Consider the following 17,756-nt stretch of genomic DNA (forward strand, 5'->3'; position numbering starts at 1 on the left):
CTTGAAAAATGGTACATTTAAAAGGAAGTCCACGATTGTAGACTAAGTCCACAGCCAGTTGGACGAGAAGAACCTGTGAAATATTTCAATAAGTATTTAGATTGGAACTTTTATGAACTTGAAGCGGAGCAAATAAATCTATGCTCTGTACAAGAAACAGGAACGAGTATCGGTAATACTGCTACAGAAATAAATAAGTCATTGGAATATACATTGCTTTGAGTTCCTTTAAGCATCCCGGATATCACATGTACTATAGCAGTTGAACTCGCGTGCCGCTTATAATCGACATCTTAAATTTCAACAGATTTTGTCGTGTTCAGAACTTCTTTCACTTGGTTGACAAAAAAGCCAAGGATCACGAACGAGAGCCCGAATCGGTTGTGAAAGCTGCAGCCTGTCGTCTACTGATCCTTGCAAAAAACTGAGAATATCACACTTTTTGAACACATTTCAGTTGATGAAAAAAACGGGTCCTCAAAATGGAGCTTTAAATATAAAGCAGCACATACATGGCAAACAAATCTCATGAGGTATAAAGATCTTCACGGCCTGGAAAAGCAAAGGCGTAATCCTGACCTTTAATGTCTGTCAGGGGAAGAAGAGTATCCTTACTGACAAACTGGAGGAGTTTGGATTAGGCATAAGTAAGTTTCAGTGCTTTACTGAAAACAGAATATGTTTGAAATGTTTTCACCTTTCTTACTTTCATAAACGAAAAATTATGAAAATTTTAACGAGGAAATGTTAGTATAATCAGTATTAGTCAATTTGACTTACAAACCACGGTCATTTGTTTGTTCATTTTTTTCAGAAAAGCACAAATTTTTTTCTGGTGATACAGCATGAGGATTATTAGCCCTACTCATGTTAATTTCTGCTCGTTTTAAGTTTCACCCGGCTATTTATTGTAATTTCTGTTCGTTTTAGATTTAATTTATTTATTGATAGCTATTTGTGGTAGTTTTACGCTTGGAAGATTATTTGACTTTATTTTTGCTCATTCTTAGAGCTCATTACTTTTATTTTGGAAACTTATCTTGTGAAAAAAGTTTCTTAAATTAACCTTTAGATAAAATGGACTCTGTCTCCTAAAAGAGGACTTTTAAAATTTTTTAGACTACCGTCATACCTTTTGGTGAAAATTTCATTTCACTCATTTATTTATTTTATAATTTTCGCTCGGAATAGACAATCTCCATCTAAGCCGAGATTGAAACCTTTATATAACATGGAATCTAAATTGTTGTACTCCTTTCCCTTTATCTATCTGTCTCTATTTTTCTCCCTATCTTTTGCCCTCACTTCCTCCTTCTCTCTCTTCCTCTCAATATCTGTCTCTCTTTTGCGTTGTAAATGCGCCACATAGGTGTAACGAATAAAGTAGAGATAATCATAATACCTTCCACTCCAGCAAACGATGCCCAGGCTCCAAAGAATATACTGTAAAGCTGAAAGAAAGACATGATTGACTGTAAATAAGCTATTTTCTAACATACTACGGTAAAGCAGTTTAATTTACACATTATAGATTTAAGAAGAAAAATAACCTTTTGGATGTTTTTTCCTCAAAATCTCTGACATCCCCTTTTTTAATTTCAAAAATTCCCTTTTTGGTATCTTACTTTTTTTCAAATACTTTCCCCCTAAAATTTTCGTAAATCGGAGTCAAAATTCAGGACCAAATAAAAAAGACAGTCACAACACAAATCTAGTGTGTTTGATTCTCTAGGGGAGCAAGCCGCTGTCCTGAGGTAAGATACCTTTGGATCCCAAATTTAGCAAAATACTGCCCTGACTTAGATCCTAAGGAACACCACACACGGTATTGAAGACCTGATTTTATTTAGAACAATGTTTTAGGTTACTGCCGACAATTCTGACACAAAGATTACAACGTGTTTGTAATAACACAAAAAACAGTATGCTATATTTTAACCCATTTTAGTGTTTTAGTTTTTTTTTAATTTGTAATCATAGTAGTGAGAAACACAAAATTACAAAAATACAGAAGGTATTTCAGTAGTAACTTCTAACAACCACCAGCTTATTTCGAAGGATTGCGGAATTTGTTAATTGTCATTCTGAAAGTAAAATTGAAATATAGAAGCTCAAGAGCAAACACAGTTTTTACCAGACTACTACTACTACTACTACTACTAATACTACTACTACTACTACTACTACTACTACTACTACTACTACTACTACTACTACTACTACTACTACTACTACTACTACTACTACTACTACTACTACTACTACTACTACTACTACTGCTACTACTACTAACAACTCACCGCAGCACCAAGCCGCCTAAGGCTAACACAGCTATGAACGCTCCTCCTCCATCCCAAACCATTCAAAGCCTCCCTCTTTATACCCTACCAAGAAGTTCTATTTCCTTCAAATCTTTCGTTATGACTTCCTCCCACCCCAGACGAGGACGACCTGCTTTTCGTTTAGCCCTAGACGGTTGGCTGAAAAGGACAATATTCAGCAATCTGTCATGCTTCCTCCGCAGAAGGTGTCCTAACCGTCTCAACCTTTCTTTCATTGTAGCCCTAGAGAGTGGGATAGAACAAAATTTTTCGTACAGCCTCCTGTTTGAAATACGATCAGTCAGCCGGGCATCAAGAACAATCATTAGGAAATTTCTTTGGAAAACATCTATCAAATCTTCATCTGCTTGTCGGAGCATCCATTCTTTAGAGTCATATTTGGCAACTGTCATCATTGTGCCTTCCAATATTAAAATCTTGGTTACCAGACTTATTTTTCTATTCTTCCAAACTTTTTGTAGTTGTGAAAAAAAAAATTGAGCCTTGGCTATTTTGCTTTTAACACCTTCACTGAACCTACCATCTTTACTAATAATACTACGAAGGTAAGCGGAGCAGCCCACCAGATCAATCTTTTCGTTACCCAACTTCATCGTTTCATCTTCACTTATTCCTAGCCTTAGTGACTTAGTCTTCTTAATATAAATTTTCAAACCTATTCTAGCACCCTGAACTCGCAAAACCACTAAGAGTTAATTCATTTTGCTCACACTTTTATCTAGGATGCTTTAATCATCACCATAATATAAGTCCAGGAGAGTTTTTCCTCCCCAATTGATTCCGTGGTCTCCCATTGTCTTCCATGTGCTCTTTAAGACAAAGTCTATCAAAAGGATCCATATAAAGGGGGATAAAAACAACCCTGTTTAACCCCTGATTTAATACAAAAACTAGCTTCTAACCTCATTTTCTACTTTAACCGCAGCAATATTATTCTCGTACATGGCACTCATCACTTTAATGTTTTTGTCTGGTATACCAAATAAGGATAATAAGACCCTTGCTTAAGCTTTTCTATCAACGGACTTGCTCGTAATCTATAAAACTGAGGTCCAAAGGTGTTTGAAAACTAAGGCACTTCTCAATTATTAACCTAAGAGTACAAATTGGTCGACACATCCTCTCCCTTATCTAAAACCACTCTGCCCTTCTCTTAAAACTTTTTCTACAGCATCTTTCAGTCTAAGAAGTATCATGTTACTAAGTAATTTCTACCTACAGAGACCAGACTAATGCCTCGATAATTACGAGACTCACTCTTATCACCTTTCTCATACAGTGGTTCAATTACGGTTTTCCTGAAATCGTTAGGTACTTTCCCTTTTTCCAAAATCATGTTCATAATCTTCAGTTACTTATTTTTAACCTCGGAGCCACGATATTTAAGAAACTCATTTACCACACTATCAGCACCTGCAGCCCAAAGCTGATAGTGCATTTGGCATTTAAGCCAGCACCTGGATTTTCACCGAAGCAGGTATTAAAGGGACTTGTTACAAATATGGGCTTTTGATCGTAATTTTGTGTCTTGAAATAAAACATTATATACGGAATAAATAATTCGCGAATGGATTACAATTTCTAAGACAGTTACACTGAAATATTCAGAGATTGTTGATAAGACAAGTCCAAAAGCAAAATACAGCATGTATATGTTTAATAAAGAATTTTAAATCTGTATCATAGCAGGCGATTTAAGGAGTTTTGAGCTGAAGAAAAAAATGCAACAAATAGGTAAATTATATTTAAATACAGGATAAAAATAATTCCAATCACAGCATTTCCTGGGGAGGTTTTCAACCACTATATATACTTGGATTAAATTGACATTTTTATTCAGCTGATTCGTTTTCTATGCATTTGAAAGAAAGGAATCAAACGGAAGGACAAATTAATGAGAATTAATGTCATTTGAGCTGATAGCATCGAAATAACTGTCTTAAATAAACTGGAAGGTTTAGAGTTACAAAAAAAAGGGAAATAACGATGAGGAAACTTCCCCGTTATCTAACGAATAAAAATAGGTAAATGTTGAAAATTTGTTTCATTTGCAAGAAAATTTTCAAACACATTCTTGCTTTCCAATAGGTTTAAAGGTAGTGGCAACTCCAAAGGTACTTACTGCCATTTAAACTTGTTTGATGTTTAACATAATTTGCTTGGTTCAATTTCTTCAAAAGTAACTTCCGTTTGTTTCAAACTTGACTTCATATTAACTTTATCGATAAACTTTTTTCTTTCAAATACAATAAAAAGGAAAACCTAGAGCAAGAAAAAGTCAAAATTTTCTTATTTTCATAGCCTTTCTAGGTATGGAAGGGATAGACATTACAAAAAATTTCTGCCAGTCTTAGTATTTCAATTTCAGGAAAAGATATTACCGTTCCCCAAATGGCGGTACCATAAACCCACACTTCTGGATTGATCTTTGACTTCTTGCTTTTCATTGGCTTTCCTGTAGAAAGAAAATGTTTTATTGCCACAATACGAAAATGGGATATTTTTATTTTTTTTATTCCAAATAATACTTCAGTCACTTGGTAAAATGGGGCTCACAGACTATCTATCTATCTATCTATCTATCTATCTATATATATATATATATATATATATATATATATATATATATATATATATATATATATATATATATATATATATATATATATATATATATATATATATATATATATATATATATATTAATGGGTCCCAAATTTTTTTTTTATAGTTTTTTTCTTCTTTGTTTTTTAGTTGTCTATCTTTATATTAGTTTTTTAAGTTTTTTTCTTCTTTTTTTATTTTATTTTTCTTCTTTAATTTTAGTTTCTTCCAGAACGTTCCCAGCAACACGTGTGCAAGGTGCTAATTTTTAGCTGCGTAAAACTTGCGGATATACAACTGGCAATTCCTCTGATATACTTCGGTAATTCCTCGACACGAATTCTTTTTTTTACTTTCTCTTTCAGCCGCAGGCCAGCTTTCGCGTTGCTCTTGTAATGCATCGACACGCTTTCTTTTGGTAATTTGTTTCTGAGAACGCAAGCCTAAGCCCCCCCCCTAAAGCAATACATATGCAAGGTGCTAATTTTTAACTGTGTAAAACTTGTGGATATACAACACTTTTCGCTGTTCCATTGTCTGTGCATATAAATAGATTTTCCGGTTTACCGACTCTAGAACATGCAACATAGAATTGTCCATGGAAAAAACAATCGGTATTAAGATCTATACTGCATTTTTCTAATGATTGCCCTTGCGCTTGTTGATGGTGATTGCAAATGCTAATCGAATTCGGAATTGTAGTCTTTTAAATTGATAAGGAAGATCCGTTGGAATCATGGGAATGCGAGGAATAAGAACAGCCTCACCCTCGGAAAGCCCTGTCAAGATTGTTGCCTCCATTACTTTTTCCATTTTTTTTTTGTTGTTTTTTACGGCAAGTCGCGTGCCATTGCAAAGCTTTGATGGGTTAATATTTCGCAACAATATTATTGGTTTCCCCGATTTTAGTTGTAGTACGTGTGGTGGAAACCCTGGGAGATCCGGCGAATTTAAAAATTATGATGGATCTAATGATCTAATGTCCGATTGCAAAACAATCCCTCTGGTGAAATATTTTCAGGTCAATTGCTGGTAATTGGAAACGGAAGCTCCCAGTTGACTCAATTTCAGGACGTACACAACTGCCTCCTGAATTCTGTAATTTAGTGACGTCAAAAAATGATTTGATTGAAAAGGTATTTCCTAATATTCTAACCAATTTAAAAAATCATAAATGGCTAATTGAATGAACGATTTTGGCAGCCAAGAACAGAGACGTCCACGAAATCAACAATATTATTCTGATCAAGATTCGAGACCAGGCAGTCATTTACAAGTCAGTCGACACAGTTCTGGAATCAAATGAAGCGGTTTACTATCCATCAGTATTTTTAAATTCGCTGGATTTCCCAGGATTTACGTGGCATTACACGGGGGGGGGGTGGCTGGTTTTGTCAGAGAGTTAATGTAATCAAGGGAAACTTTAGGTCATTGTATTCTGCTAGGAGCGAGATATCTGATGAAATCGAATAAACAATTTGTGGTTTACGGCTTCTTCAATTGACAATCAGGGTTATAACTTTGGATTGTGGGATCATGAAAAGAAAAGCAGATTTTACAATCCGGATTGTGAAAAAAATCCTCGCAATTAGATAGTGTAAAGGAACCAAATTTTGGTGTAATATTTGAAAAGGCGAAAATCACTACCCATTTTATTATGTGATTTTTTTTTATTATCAGTAGATTTATTTGAAATATCTCCCATTTTCGTAATTCTACCTGACATTCTCCCCCTCACCAATAAGGAAATCCCACCTCAAACGTTTTTGGGGTTTACAAGGACAATGACATGACATATTGAAGACAGAATTAGGTAAAATAAAGAAACTAGCTCTTGAATTCCTTAGAAAAGGGGATTCCATCATCATGATGTAAGTTTTTTAAGTTTTTTTTTTTGCTCAACTGAAATGGGGGTTGCTGAAATGGGGGTTGGCGATTGTATAATCCAAACGAGGATTTGTTTGTACGCTTGTGAACCAATATCAAAGTCCTGTATAAGATTGCGAATAAAAAACCGAGTCCCCTTCCAGAAAAAAAAACTACAGCAAAGCCACAGCCTATATAGACACCAGTTGCGTGGAGTCGTATCTTGCCCATAGAAGGAAGTCAGCACACATCTTTAGACTAGGCCTTAACCTTCGGCGCTCCAACAACCAACAAGCGCAGAAAGATCTTGGCTCTACTCCGGGAGGGAAAACATAAATTTTCTGTTGTGACCACCGTGGCTGCGTTATGTTATCATATAATTTTATTATATGGGTGCGTAATTTTATCATATATAATGTGCCTATATATGCTGTGGAATTAAGTTTCCAACTGCGAAAGTGTCTGGTTTTGACGCAGCGCCAATTAATGTCGCGACGATAGCTATGTGTTGCTTTTCTGAACGATGTTAGTGCAACTGGTGTCTATATAGGCTGTGAGCAAAACATGTCTAAAGTTGGCTAAATAAATATAGACTATAGGTTAATCAAAACAAAAGATATCAGAGGTAGGCTAACAATGGGAAAAAGGTGATGTAACAGCTGCTCCACCCCAAGCCCCAAAGTCACCTAAAATCCACAATATTAGTAATCTTTGAGAAAAATACTACGATTTTCAGATGATACATTAAGTCTAATCCCTCTCCCTCCTTGACTTATCTTTATTTTCCATTCACCCACCCTCTAGAAAAATGTTTTGGGCATTCTTGAAAATGGCTCAAGAAGTTTGAGCGGAAACTCTTATGGTACGAAATAAGAGCGTAATTTTGTTCGGGGTAGGGAAAAGCTCCCCTCAGTCGCCCACCCCACCTCCAGCTAAAAAATATACCATCTTTTAAAATCTTGTTAATTTTGTCAAACCTATGATAGTCCCATATTATTTAAGCATTCAGAGAAACAGATCCTTTTCTTTAGTATACCTTTGCCTTTATGGTACTATATTTAACTCAAAAAACTAAGTTTTTCTAAGGAAAGTACAGAGCTAAGCTGAAACTTAAAACGAACAAAGAGTCAATCACTTCATAGTTTATCGAACATATATCAATAAAACTAGTACAAATACACCAACTTATTATATTTTCCGATGTTTGTAGGATTATAGAAAACTAGTGCTTTACTGAAAACACAAAAACCAAATTTAAAAAACGAGAACATTGACTTAGGAGTCAAAAGTAAGTGCACAGCCTGCAATAAAAAACAAATCTATGAAGCTTATCATAGTCTTACACCAGCTGTGATATCAGTAACTTTCAATATATAAGTAAAATTATCTTAAAAACATAAGCATAGAAATAAATAGATTTTTATAGCCACAAAGTCATTGAACAGCATACAGAAATAATAGATTGATATATCTGGTAACATTTTAGTCTTACCAACCATAACAACAACAGTGAGTAATTTACAATTTCAAATTGGAAGAAAAATACTTTATAGCATTAATCAAAATAAACATCAATTTAGCAATAATATGAACTCCAGATATCCGGTTGTTTCTCTCTATATAACGGCAAATTTAAAGTTGGCACACATTCTAAAGCTAGTTTACAGTACTAGTGCTATTAAGATGGCTTCACTCCGGGCTTGTTAGCAAAGTCTTCATATAATATCCCATCCAGATCCAAAGCTAGAGCCAATCATTAGACTGAGCTATTGTGCAAAAGTGATACCAAATTAAACGAGAGAAAACAAGCAGCCAAGGCCGTATCCAGGGGAAGTTAAGGAGTTTGGGCCCCCTCCCTTCAAATGTTTGTCTGACTCGTAAAAACCGTAAAAAACTAATATAAACAAATTTTGATGCGTTTTAAAAGTTTTTGTACTCCTCCTGAAAAAAAAATCCTTTTGTTAGCCCACCCCCTCAAAAAAAAATCAAGAATATGGCCCTTCCTGCAACAATCTTAACATGCTTTATTTTTATGCCGTAAAAATTTCCTTAATCGGTTTGATTTTGCCGTAATAAAACTCCTATATTGTTTTGAGTTTTCAGTAAAGCGCTAGTTTTCTATAATCCCACAAACAATGGGGAATAAAATAAGTTGGTTTATTTTTACTAGTTTTATTTATATGTGTTGATAGACTGTGAAGCAATTATTTTCGTTTGTTTTTGTTTTAGGTTTCAACTTCGCTCTTTACTTCCCTCAGAAAAACTTTGTTTTTTGAAATTTATCTTTTCCCGCTTTGAATTGGGATTTTTAGAAGCAACACTGCAATGGCTTTTTCATTTTTTTTCGGGGGGGGGAGTAGGCAGCCCCCTCATATGTGGAATAATTTCTTTTCGTCTTATGTTTTAATGTTTCAGTTGAATTTAAATTTAATTAAATTCTTTTTTAATTTAATTCTTATCATTTTTCAATTAATGCCAGGGAATCCGTGATGAACAAAAAGGTGTACACGATATTTGAAGGAGAAATACATCGAAAGTTAGGAATGGGTAACTATTTTTCTAAAGAAGAATTTCAGGGTTTTCAAAGCCTAAGCCAAATGTTTGTATCTCTAAATTATTTCACTGAACATCCCCCTCCCCTGATAAACACCAAAACACTTTAGACATATAGGTGTAAGCTGACAACTAGATAAATACCACAGAAAATATATAAATAGGCTTTTTGTAATATGATTTATCTTTGTAAATTACAAGTAGTTTTATCATGTTTATTAAACAGTAAAAATGAGTAAATAATTTTAATAGGTAAATATAATATTCTTTTAATATACAACTTTGAGTTTTTCCAGAACTGAATGCCTACATTTCTTCAACCCCTAAGGAGTAAAGAGCTGGGGAGTGGATTCAGTACCACTAGGATTTCGTTGCAAAATTTAGGCAAAAAATTTGCAATAAATGTTGCAAATAGGCTTTTTAAAAGGCGTTTTTAAAATAGGCGGTTGTAAAAAGCTTGCAAATACGCTTTTATGATTTCTCTATGTAAATTACAAATAGTTTTATCATGTATGTTGAACAGTAAAAATAAGTAAATAAGCTGAAAAAGTAGATATAATTATAAGTGAAGCTTCTTTTAATAAACAACTTTGAGTTCTTCCATAACCACATGCCTACACTTCTTCAACCCCTAAGTAGTAAAGGGCTGGGGTATGGATTTAGTGATCTACTAGAATTGTAATTGCAAACCATGAAACTGGATCTTTCCATTCTTTTTTGAGGGAAAATAGTTTTACAAGTTTGAAAAAGAGGTGCATAATCCATCACATTTGGAAAAATGAGGAATTATTAAAAAAAAAAAAAAAAAAAAAATCGAATTCAGAATCACTCAAAATCAATTCTGCAAAAGGACTAGTTAATATTCAATTCTATGAAATCTAACAGATGGTAGAATTTGTAAAAAAAAAACAAAAAAAACAGTAGATATGAGCAATAGCTTTTAAACGAGCCATTGAATATCTCTCTGTAATGGTGCGCTAGCTTGCTAGCCCTCCTAATGTTGTACCCTGCTGGTGAGCAGACAATTTATGAAACTTATGGGGACTTGGAAAGGAGTCTACGGTAGGGCTTCTTTTAAGCGTGCAGATAAGGGTTTTGAACTACAATTATTACGATGGTATCTTTTAGTACTTCCAAGCCTTTCCACTAAAAAAGAGGCACCAAAATTACCGTTTTTAGAACTCTTATAAATGGTAGAATTGATAAAAAGCACGTAGATATGAGTAGTGCCTTTCAAACGAGCCATTAAGAATCTTTCTAAGAAGTTTTGGTTGCCCACTAGGCCCAGCTTTTCCACTTGAGACATGGCGCAAACGTCCCGTTTTTTGTAAACGTCACGTAGATATGAGCAATAGCTTTTATATGACCTATTAAACATCAGTCTTTGATGTTCTGGTAACCCACTGACCACGCCCCTTGAGAAATGGCACAAAAAACAGTTTTAGTGCCACGTGACACTTTTAGATCTGACCTAATTTTTGAGCAGTTTCATTTTTTTTAGAGAACATCATAAATTTCTTTTCGCAAATAACTTTTACTGTTAAGATAAACCGAAATAATATTTGCCATTCCCGAATCAGAGCCAGATGGTGAATTTGTTCTCACAAGGTAGTTTTTTTTTCAAATCATGTTTTTTAGTGTTTGGTTACTATGGCTTGAGGTTCCCTCTTTACTAAGTTGCAGCTACTACTGCAACCATGATGGTGGTTTTTACTGTAACTTTTACTTGACTTGAAACAATCGTCTAAAACTTTGCCCCCACCGGCATTTTGACGAAATTACGCCACTTGTAAAAACCTTTTTGAAAAAGATTCCCTAAGGTCTTCAAACATACTGAACTCTAACTGTTAAACGGCAGCTTTGTATTCTGTTTGTTTTGTGGGTGTGAAGCAATAAAACTTCGCTGGATACTGGATAAGTGCCTAATCTAAGGGGTGGTGAACTTGCAAAAAGATACGCTATATGGTACCTACCAAAGGTGATTGGAGCGTATCACAGTGGCACAAAGAGACGTAGCCTGGTGGAAATCTGTAAAAAGTGTGGAGCAAAGTGTAAGAAGTATAGCAGATCAAGTTTTCTGTCGCAACGCCCATCAAGTGATGGAGAGCGATCAACTCTTCAGTCTACGCCAATTTGAAAATAAGGGGACTTTCTATTGACAACCAGATTCCTCCTACGAGCTAGAGTATGATCAATGGAAGAAAGAGCTATATAAAACCGGCTTATAAAATTGGATTGTCAAATTGCAAACTATGGAACAATAACATTTATAAATAAAACTCACGACCCGGCAAAATAAAAAAAAATTCAGGGGGAGTTGTCAAATTCAAAAACAAGATTAGGACTCGTGATCTTGATTGTCAATGTTACAGCATTTCTAGGATCTAGATTTTTGGTAGAATGGCAAATTTTCAATCCAGATCATGAATGTCCATCCGGCAATAATGCCCAGGTCTTGTTTGACTATGAGCTAAACCCATATATCAAATTGTTTGATTGAGCTTGAGACTACAAGTAGATTGAGTGAAAACAATTGACGAACACAGTCTCGGCACCGATATTCAGAGAGAAGAGATATGCCAGCAGTTACAGAAATAATTTTTGTATAAAACTTCATGAAATTGTCTTTTTTCTGTTAAATAAATTATTTTAGTCAAAATCTTCGGATTGTTTGCAGTTACAATTGTAAGTAGGAGATTGGAATTATTCTAACATAATATTCATGAGGTCCTTTTTTGGCCTGGCGTTTTTGTCTTTAAACTAAAACTTTGGAAGAAAGGAGAATTCTCACTTGCGTCTTATGCATCCTGAGCTGCACAAAAGATATTAAGGTCTGTGGTAAGGTATCCTAAACAAATAACTGTTCATGTCATCTTGGATACATGGTGCGTGACAAGAGAATCAAAAACAACTGGACGGAAAGGAAAACACAAATATGCTGAGAAATCTAAAATATTGCAATATTTACGACAATAATAAAGCATCATTTAAGTTCTATTTTTTGTATCATTATTCAATTACTAAATTGAATAATTTCCGTTTGAACAATTTCCTTTTTATTTGTTTAGGATTTTCAGCTAGAGGATGCAACTGTCTTAAAATTTCCAGTCCTAAAACAAAAATTAAATAATAAGAACAGGATTTTTCAGGTGAAAATAAAGACCGACATCAAAACTTAAAACGAACAATAATTATTACGTATATGAGGGGGTTACCCCTTCTTGATGTCTCCCTCTCTACGCTAAAGTGTGACTATTTGTCCCATTTCTTTGTAGACAACAAATGAAACACAAGGAACGTTCAATTAGAATATTAAGCCTTTTTAGAAGCTATAAATAATAACTTTAGCATAATGAGTGAGGAATTAAGAAGGGAGTGACCCCCCTCGTCTGAAACAAAAATAACTGCCAGCACAGCACCACACAATAAGTACCTTGCTCTTTGCTTAATTCCTTGTCAAAGATTTTAGAGTAAATCTAGTGTTAGCTCTTTCTTGAAAAATCAAGGCCTGTAGACCACAAAACCACTCGTCTAGGAACTAAAATTAGTTACTAGTCTCATCGTCAAGGAATTTTGACTGCAGTATCGGATAACCGGTGATAAGATATGGATTCATTATTGATTAGTCATCTCCCTAGCCATATCTTAGAAGTTTTGCCGAAACATAATGAATTGCAAACATTCAAATATGTTTCAGCTTCATTTTGTTTCAATGTGATCCTAGAAGTGTATTGCAGTAGTGCTTTATAGCAGCCTTTGTGCCAGAAAAATCTAAATTATGCCATTTTCTCCAACAATAGTGTCAATGGAATCAAGTCACGGAAATTTAGGGAAGGAGGCAAATGAGTTTTTAAAAATATGAGGAAGGATGAATATATCATTTTCCCTATTTTTTTTAACAAAATTCCAAAAGAAGTAATTTGAATTAGAACCACCCTAAATAGGTTTTTTTCAAAATCTAGGGTGGGGCACTAAAAAAATCAAGGGGGCAAAGAACCCTAGCCCTGAATTCGAGCACATTTTTCATCTTTATGAACTCAAAATATCCAAGAAAGTGGTTTAAACCTAGCTTGTAAATAATTTATTCAAACAGTTCGTGGTAACGAACTGTAGTAAGGAGCGACCCGGCTCAATAGAAACCAAAACTCTAAAAAATGGAATTTTGATACCAATAGCTACATCAAAAGAATCGTATTTTAATGCTGATTTTAAATATATAAGTTTCATCAAGTTTAGTCTTACGCACCAAAAGTTACGAGCCTGAGAAAATTTGTGTTATTTTAGAAAATAGGGAGAAACGCCCCCTAAAAGTAATAGAATCTTAACGAAAATTACACCATCAGATTCAGCGTATCAGAGAATCCTACTGTAGAAGTTTCAAGCTCCTATCTACAAAAATGTGGAATTTTGTATTTTTTGCCAGAAGGCAGATCACGGATGCGTGTTTATTTTTTTTTTTTTTTATTTTTTTTTTCTTTTTCCCAGGGGTGATCGTATCGACCCAGTTGTCCTAGAACGTTGCGAGAGGGCTCATTCTAACGGAAATGAAAAGTTCTAGTGCCCTTTTTAAGTGACCGAAAAAATTGGAGGGCACCTAGGCCCCCTCCCACGCTAATTATTTTTTCAAAGTCAACGGATCAAAATTCTGAGATAGCCATTTTATTCAACGTATTTGAAAAACCTTATAACTATGTCTTTGGAAACGACTTACTCCTCCACAGTCCCCGTGGGAGGGGCTACAATTTACAAACTTTGACCAGTGCTTACATATAGTAATGGTTATTGGGAAGTGTACAGGTGTTTTCAGGAGGATTTTTTGGTTGGGGGGAGGGGTTGAGAAGAGGGGGATATACTGGGGGAGCTTTCCATCGAGGAATTTGTCATGGGGGAAGAAAATTTCCATGAAGGGAGCGCAGGATTTACTAGCATTATTTAAAAAAAAACAATGAAAAAATAAATATGAAAAAGTTTATTTCAGCTGGAAGTAAGGAGCAGCATTAAAAATTAAAACGAACAGAAATTATTACCCATATGAGGGGCTCACCTCCTCCTAATACCTCGCTCTTTACGCTAAAGTGTTTTTAGAAATGTCAACTATTTATTCTACGGCTTTTGTGATTCAGGGGTCATTCTTAATGAATGGGGACAAAATTTAAGATTTAGTGTAAAGAGAGAGGTACTCACGAGGGGGCGAACCCTCTCATATGTGTAATAAAAACATGAGAATAAAACATTCTTTTCGTAAGCTAGTTTATAAGTTACGTATATCTTTTACCAATAAAAAGATTCTTAAAAAATTAAAAGTTCTAGTTGCCTTTTTAATTAACCAAAAATTGGAGGGCAACTAGGCTTCCTCCCTCGCTCTTTTTTTCTCAAAACCATTCGATCAAAATTATGAGAGAGCCATTTAGCCAAAAAAAAAAAAAAATATGCAAATTTTGTTTTAATTATTTCTCTGCAGAGAGCCAAAATCAAAACATGCATTGATTCAAAAACGTTCAGAAATTAAATAAAAAAACAAGTTTTTTCAACTGAAAGTAAGGAGCGACATTAATACTTAAAACGAACAGAAATTACTTCGTATATGAAAGGGGCTGCTTCCTCATCAACGCCCCGCTCTTTACGCTAAAGTTTTTTACTGTTTTAAAAAGAAGACTTGAGAGAAAGAGTCAAACTTTAGCGTAAAGAGCGGGGCGTTGATGAGGAAGCAGCCCCTTTCATATACTAAGTAATTTCTGTTCGTTTTAAGTTTTAATGTCGCTCCTTACTTTCAGTTGAAAAACTTGTTTTTTTTTCTTTTTTCGAAACAAAGGCTTTAATAAAAGGCATTAAAGGCATTTATATGAATAAGTAAGTATGGAATGTCTGCCTTTTATATTTTGGTATTGAAATCTCTATTCGTGGTAGTACAAGGAGGATATAAGGAGACTTTTAAAAACAAGCATCTCTAGATTTGTTTTTCTTTGTTTTTTTTTTGTCGAGTTTTAGTTTAAAAACAAACATTAGAAATCATAAATAAATAAAAAAAAAATCGCAAAAGGCTAAAACACAAATTTGCAAAGTTTTTGCAAAAGTTAAAAACACATAACGAATTGTTGCTATATAATCGCAAATAAATTCACTTTTATTTGTTTCGATCTCAGGCTATCTGAAACTTTTAATATACGTTTCCACTTATTGCACTGTCCCTTTCTTAAAAAAAACGACCAATGTCCCTTTTTGCACTATATTTTTGAGTTTGTTTAATATCGAACAAAAGAAATCACAAATTTGCCTAATCTTAAAAAAAAAGAAGTATATGACACATTTACAATCATTATATTTATATGAATAAGTAAGTATGGAATGTCTGCCTTTTATATTTTGGTATTGAAATCTCTATTCGTGGTAGTACAAGGAGGATATAAGGAGGCTTTTAAAAACAAGCATCTCTAGATTTGTTTTTCTTTGTTTTTTTTTTTTTTTTTTTTTTTTTTTTTTTTATATCAGAATCCCTTTAGCACGACATTGTTCAGCCAAAGATGAGTCAAAGGAACTCGGATGCATTTTTTTTTTTTTTTTCTTTTTTCGAAACAAAGGCTTTAATAAAAGGCATTAAAACTTAACAAAGTTTAATATACGTTCTACACAAAAAAGGAATTGTTTTAAACGGGAAAAATGTCCCTTTCTACAGTATATTGTCGAGTTTTAGTTTAAAAACAAACATTAGAAATCATAAATAAATAAAAAAAAAATCGCAAAAGGCTAAAACACAAATTTGCAAAGTTTTTGCAAAAGTTAAAAACACATAACGAATTGTTGCTATATAATCGCAAATAAATTCACTTTTATTTGTTTCGATCTCAGGCTATCTGAAACTTTTAATATACGTTTCCACTTATAAAGGAATTATTTTAAACGGGAAAAATGTCCCTTTCTACAGTGTATTTTCGAGTTTTTGCTTAAAAACAAACATTAGAAAATCAAAGATAAAAAAAAAAAAAAAAAAAACCGCAACGACCAGCTAAATAAATTCATACTTGTTTATTAACTGCAAATAACTAATGCAATACTTTTGTCCAAAGTGTAAGGTCCAGCGGCAATTTAGCAAGAGTAGGAACACATTTATTCCTCCGTTCCTACTATCTTCATTCAAACATGAAAGAATAGGCTTATGCCGTTAAATAGCAACAGTTATTTCTTTGAAGAATTCCATGGTGAGAATACGCAACTTTATTCAAATATGCAATGAAAAGCTAAATACAGTAAAATAGCAATGGAAAATTTGTTTGCATATTTCTAAACAGATATAGCACCTGAAACGAAAAAAAGAAAAGTATTTACCAAAATATTAGAGGCACAACAAAGAAAAGGCTCAAAAACTTGAGCTAGAAAGTGTTTAAAAAGATTTGGTGGCCTTTAAAAAGGCCGTTGGGTAGGGGGACAGCTGAAAACGCATTAACCACCAAAGCCATACAATGTACGACCTTGACGCTTCAGAGCGTAGACTACATCCATTGCAGTTACTGTCTTTCTCTTGGCATGTTCTGTGTAGGTGACAGCATCACGAATAACATTTTCGAGAAAAACTTTAAGAACACCTCTGGTTTCCTCGTAAATTAGGCCAGATATACGTTTTACACCACCGCGGCGAGCCAGTCTTCTGATAGCTGGCTTTGTAATACCCTGGATATTGTCACGAAGAACTTTGCGATGACGTTTTGCGCCTCCTTTTCCAAGCCCCTTTCCTCCTTTTCCTCTTCCTGTCATATTGAATTCGATAGCGTCGTCAACAGCTGTAAAGTTTTTGTCAAACTAAGGAATTTTCTTCAATGCCCGCTTTAATTTATACCGCTAAGTGCTTTCCCGACAAACTCTAGCTCTGTCGCGCGGCTGATGCTCCGTATAAATAAAGCCACTAGGCATTGGTTCCTTTGTTCATTCTTTTAAAGAGAGGCAAACTATCATTATGGCTAGGACGAAACAAACTGCGAGAAAATCAACGGGCGGAAAGGCACCTAGAAAGCAGCTTGCGACCAAGGCAGCACGTAAGTCGGCTCCTGCTACCGGAGGGGTAAAAAAACCACACAGATACAGGCCCGGAACCGTAGCCCTGAGAGAAATTCGTCGCTATCAAAAGAGTACCGAACTCTTAATAAGGAAATTGCCCTTTCAGAGACTTGTGCGAGAGATTGCCCAGGATTTCAAAACTGACTTGAGGTTCCAGAGTTCGGCTGTGATGGCACTACAAGAAGCCAGCGAGGCCTATTTAGTTGGACTTTTTGAGGATACCAACTTGTGTGCTATTCACGCCAAGAGGGTGACCATCATGCCCAAAGATATTCAACTTGCCCGTCGAATCCGTGGCGAGAGAGCTTAAGTACCCTAGTTCACCGCAATTGCATCTTAACC

General features: G+C 34.7%; 3 protein-coding genes across 3 annotated transcripts in view; 1 reads left to right on the forward strand and 2 right to left on the reverse strand.

Annotated features, from left to right (window-relative positions):
• LOC136029066 (uncharacterized) overlaps positions 1-12,933 on the reverse strand; it is a 28,350-nt gene extending 15,417 nt beyond the window's left edge. The window contains exons 1-3 of the mRNA XM_065707104.1: positions 12,799-12,933; positions 4,724-4,797; positions 1,403-1,451 (exon numbers count right to left, since the gene is read on the reverse strand). Coding sequence (XP_065563176.1) covers positions 1,403-1,451; positions 4,724-4,789 — 115 coding nt within the window. The 5' untranslated portion in view covers positions 4,790-4,797; positions 12,799-12,933. The remainder of the gene's footprint in view (positions 1-1,402; positions 1,452-4,723; positions 4,798-12,798) is intronic.
• Positions 12,934-16,762: 3,829 nt separating this feature from the next.
• Positions 16,763-17,166, reverse strand: LOC136029055 (histone H4). Its single transcript, XM_065707088.1, has one exon. The coding sequence runs from the start codon at positions 17,112-17,114 to the stop codon at positions 16,803-16,805; it is 312 nt and encodes a 103-aa protein (XP_065563160.1). The 5' UTR covers positions 17,115-17,166; the 3' UTR covers positions 16,763-16,802.
• A 147-nt stretch (positions 17,167-17,313) lies between these two features.
• Positions 17,314-17,724, forward strand: LOC136029635 (histone H3). Its single transcript, XM_065708136.1, has one exon. The coding sequence runs from the start codon at positions 17,314-17,316 to the stop codon at positions 17,722-17,724; it is 411 nt and encodes a 136-aa protein (XP_065564208.1).
• The last annotated feature ends 32 nt before the right edge of the window (positions 17,725-17,756 follow it).

The sequence above is a fragment of the Artemia franciscana genome, chromosome 7 (assembly GCF_032884065.1).
Source record: "Artemia franciscana chromosome 7, ASM3288406v1, whole genome shotgun sequence".
Taxonomy (NCBI): domain Eukaryota; kingdom Metazoa; phylum Arthropoda; class Branchiopoda; order Anostraca; family Artemiidae; genus Artemia; species Artemia franciscana.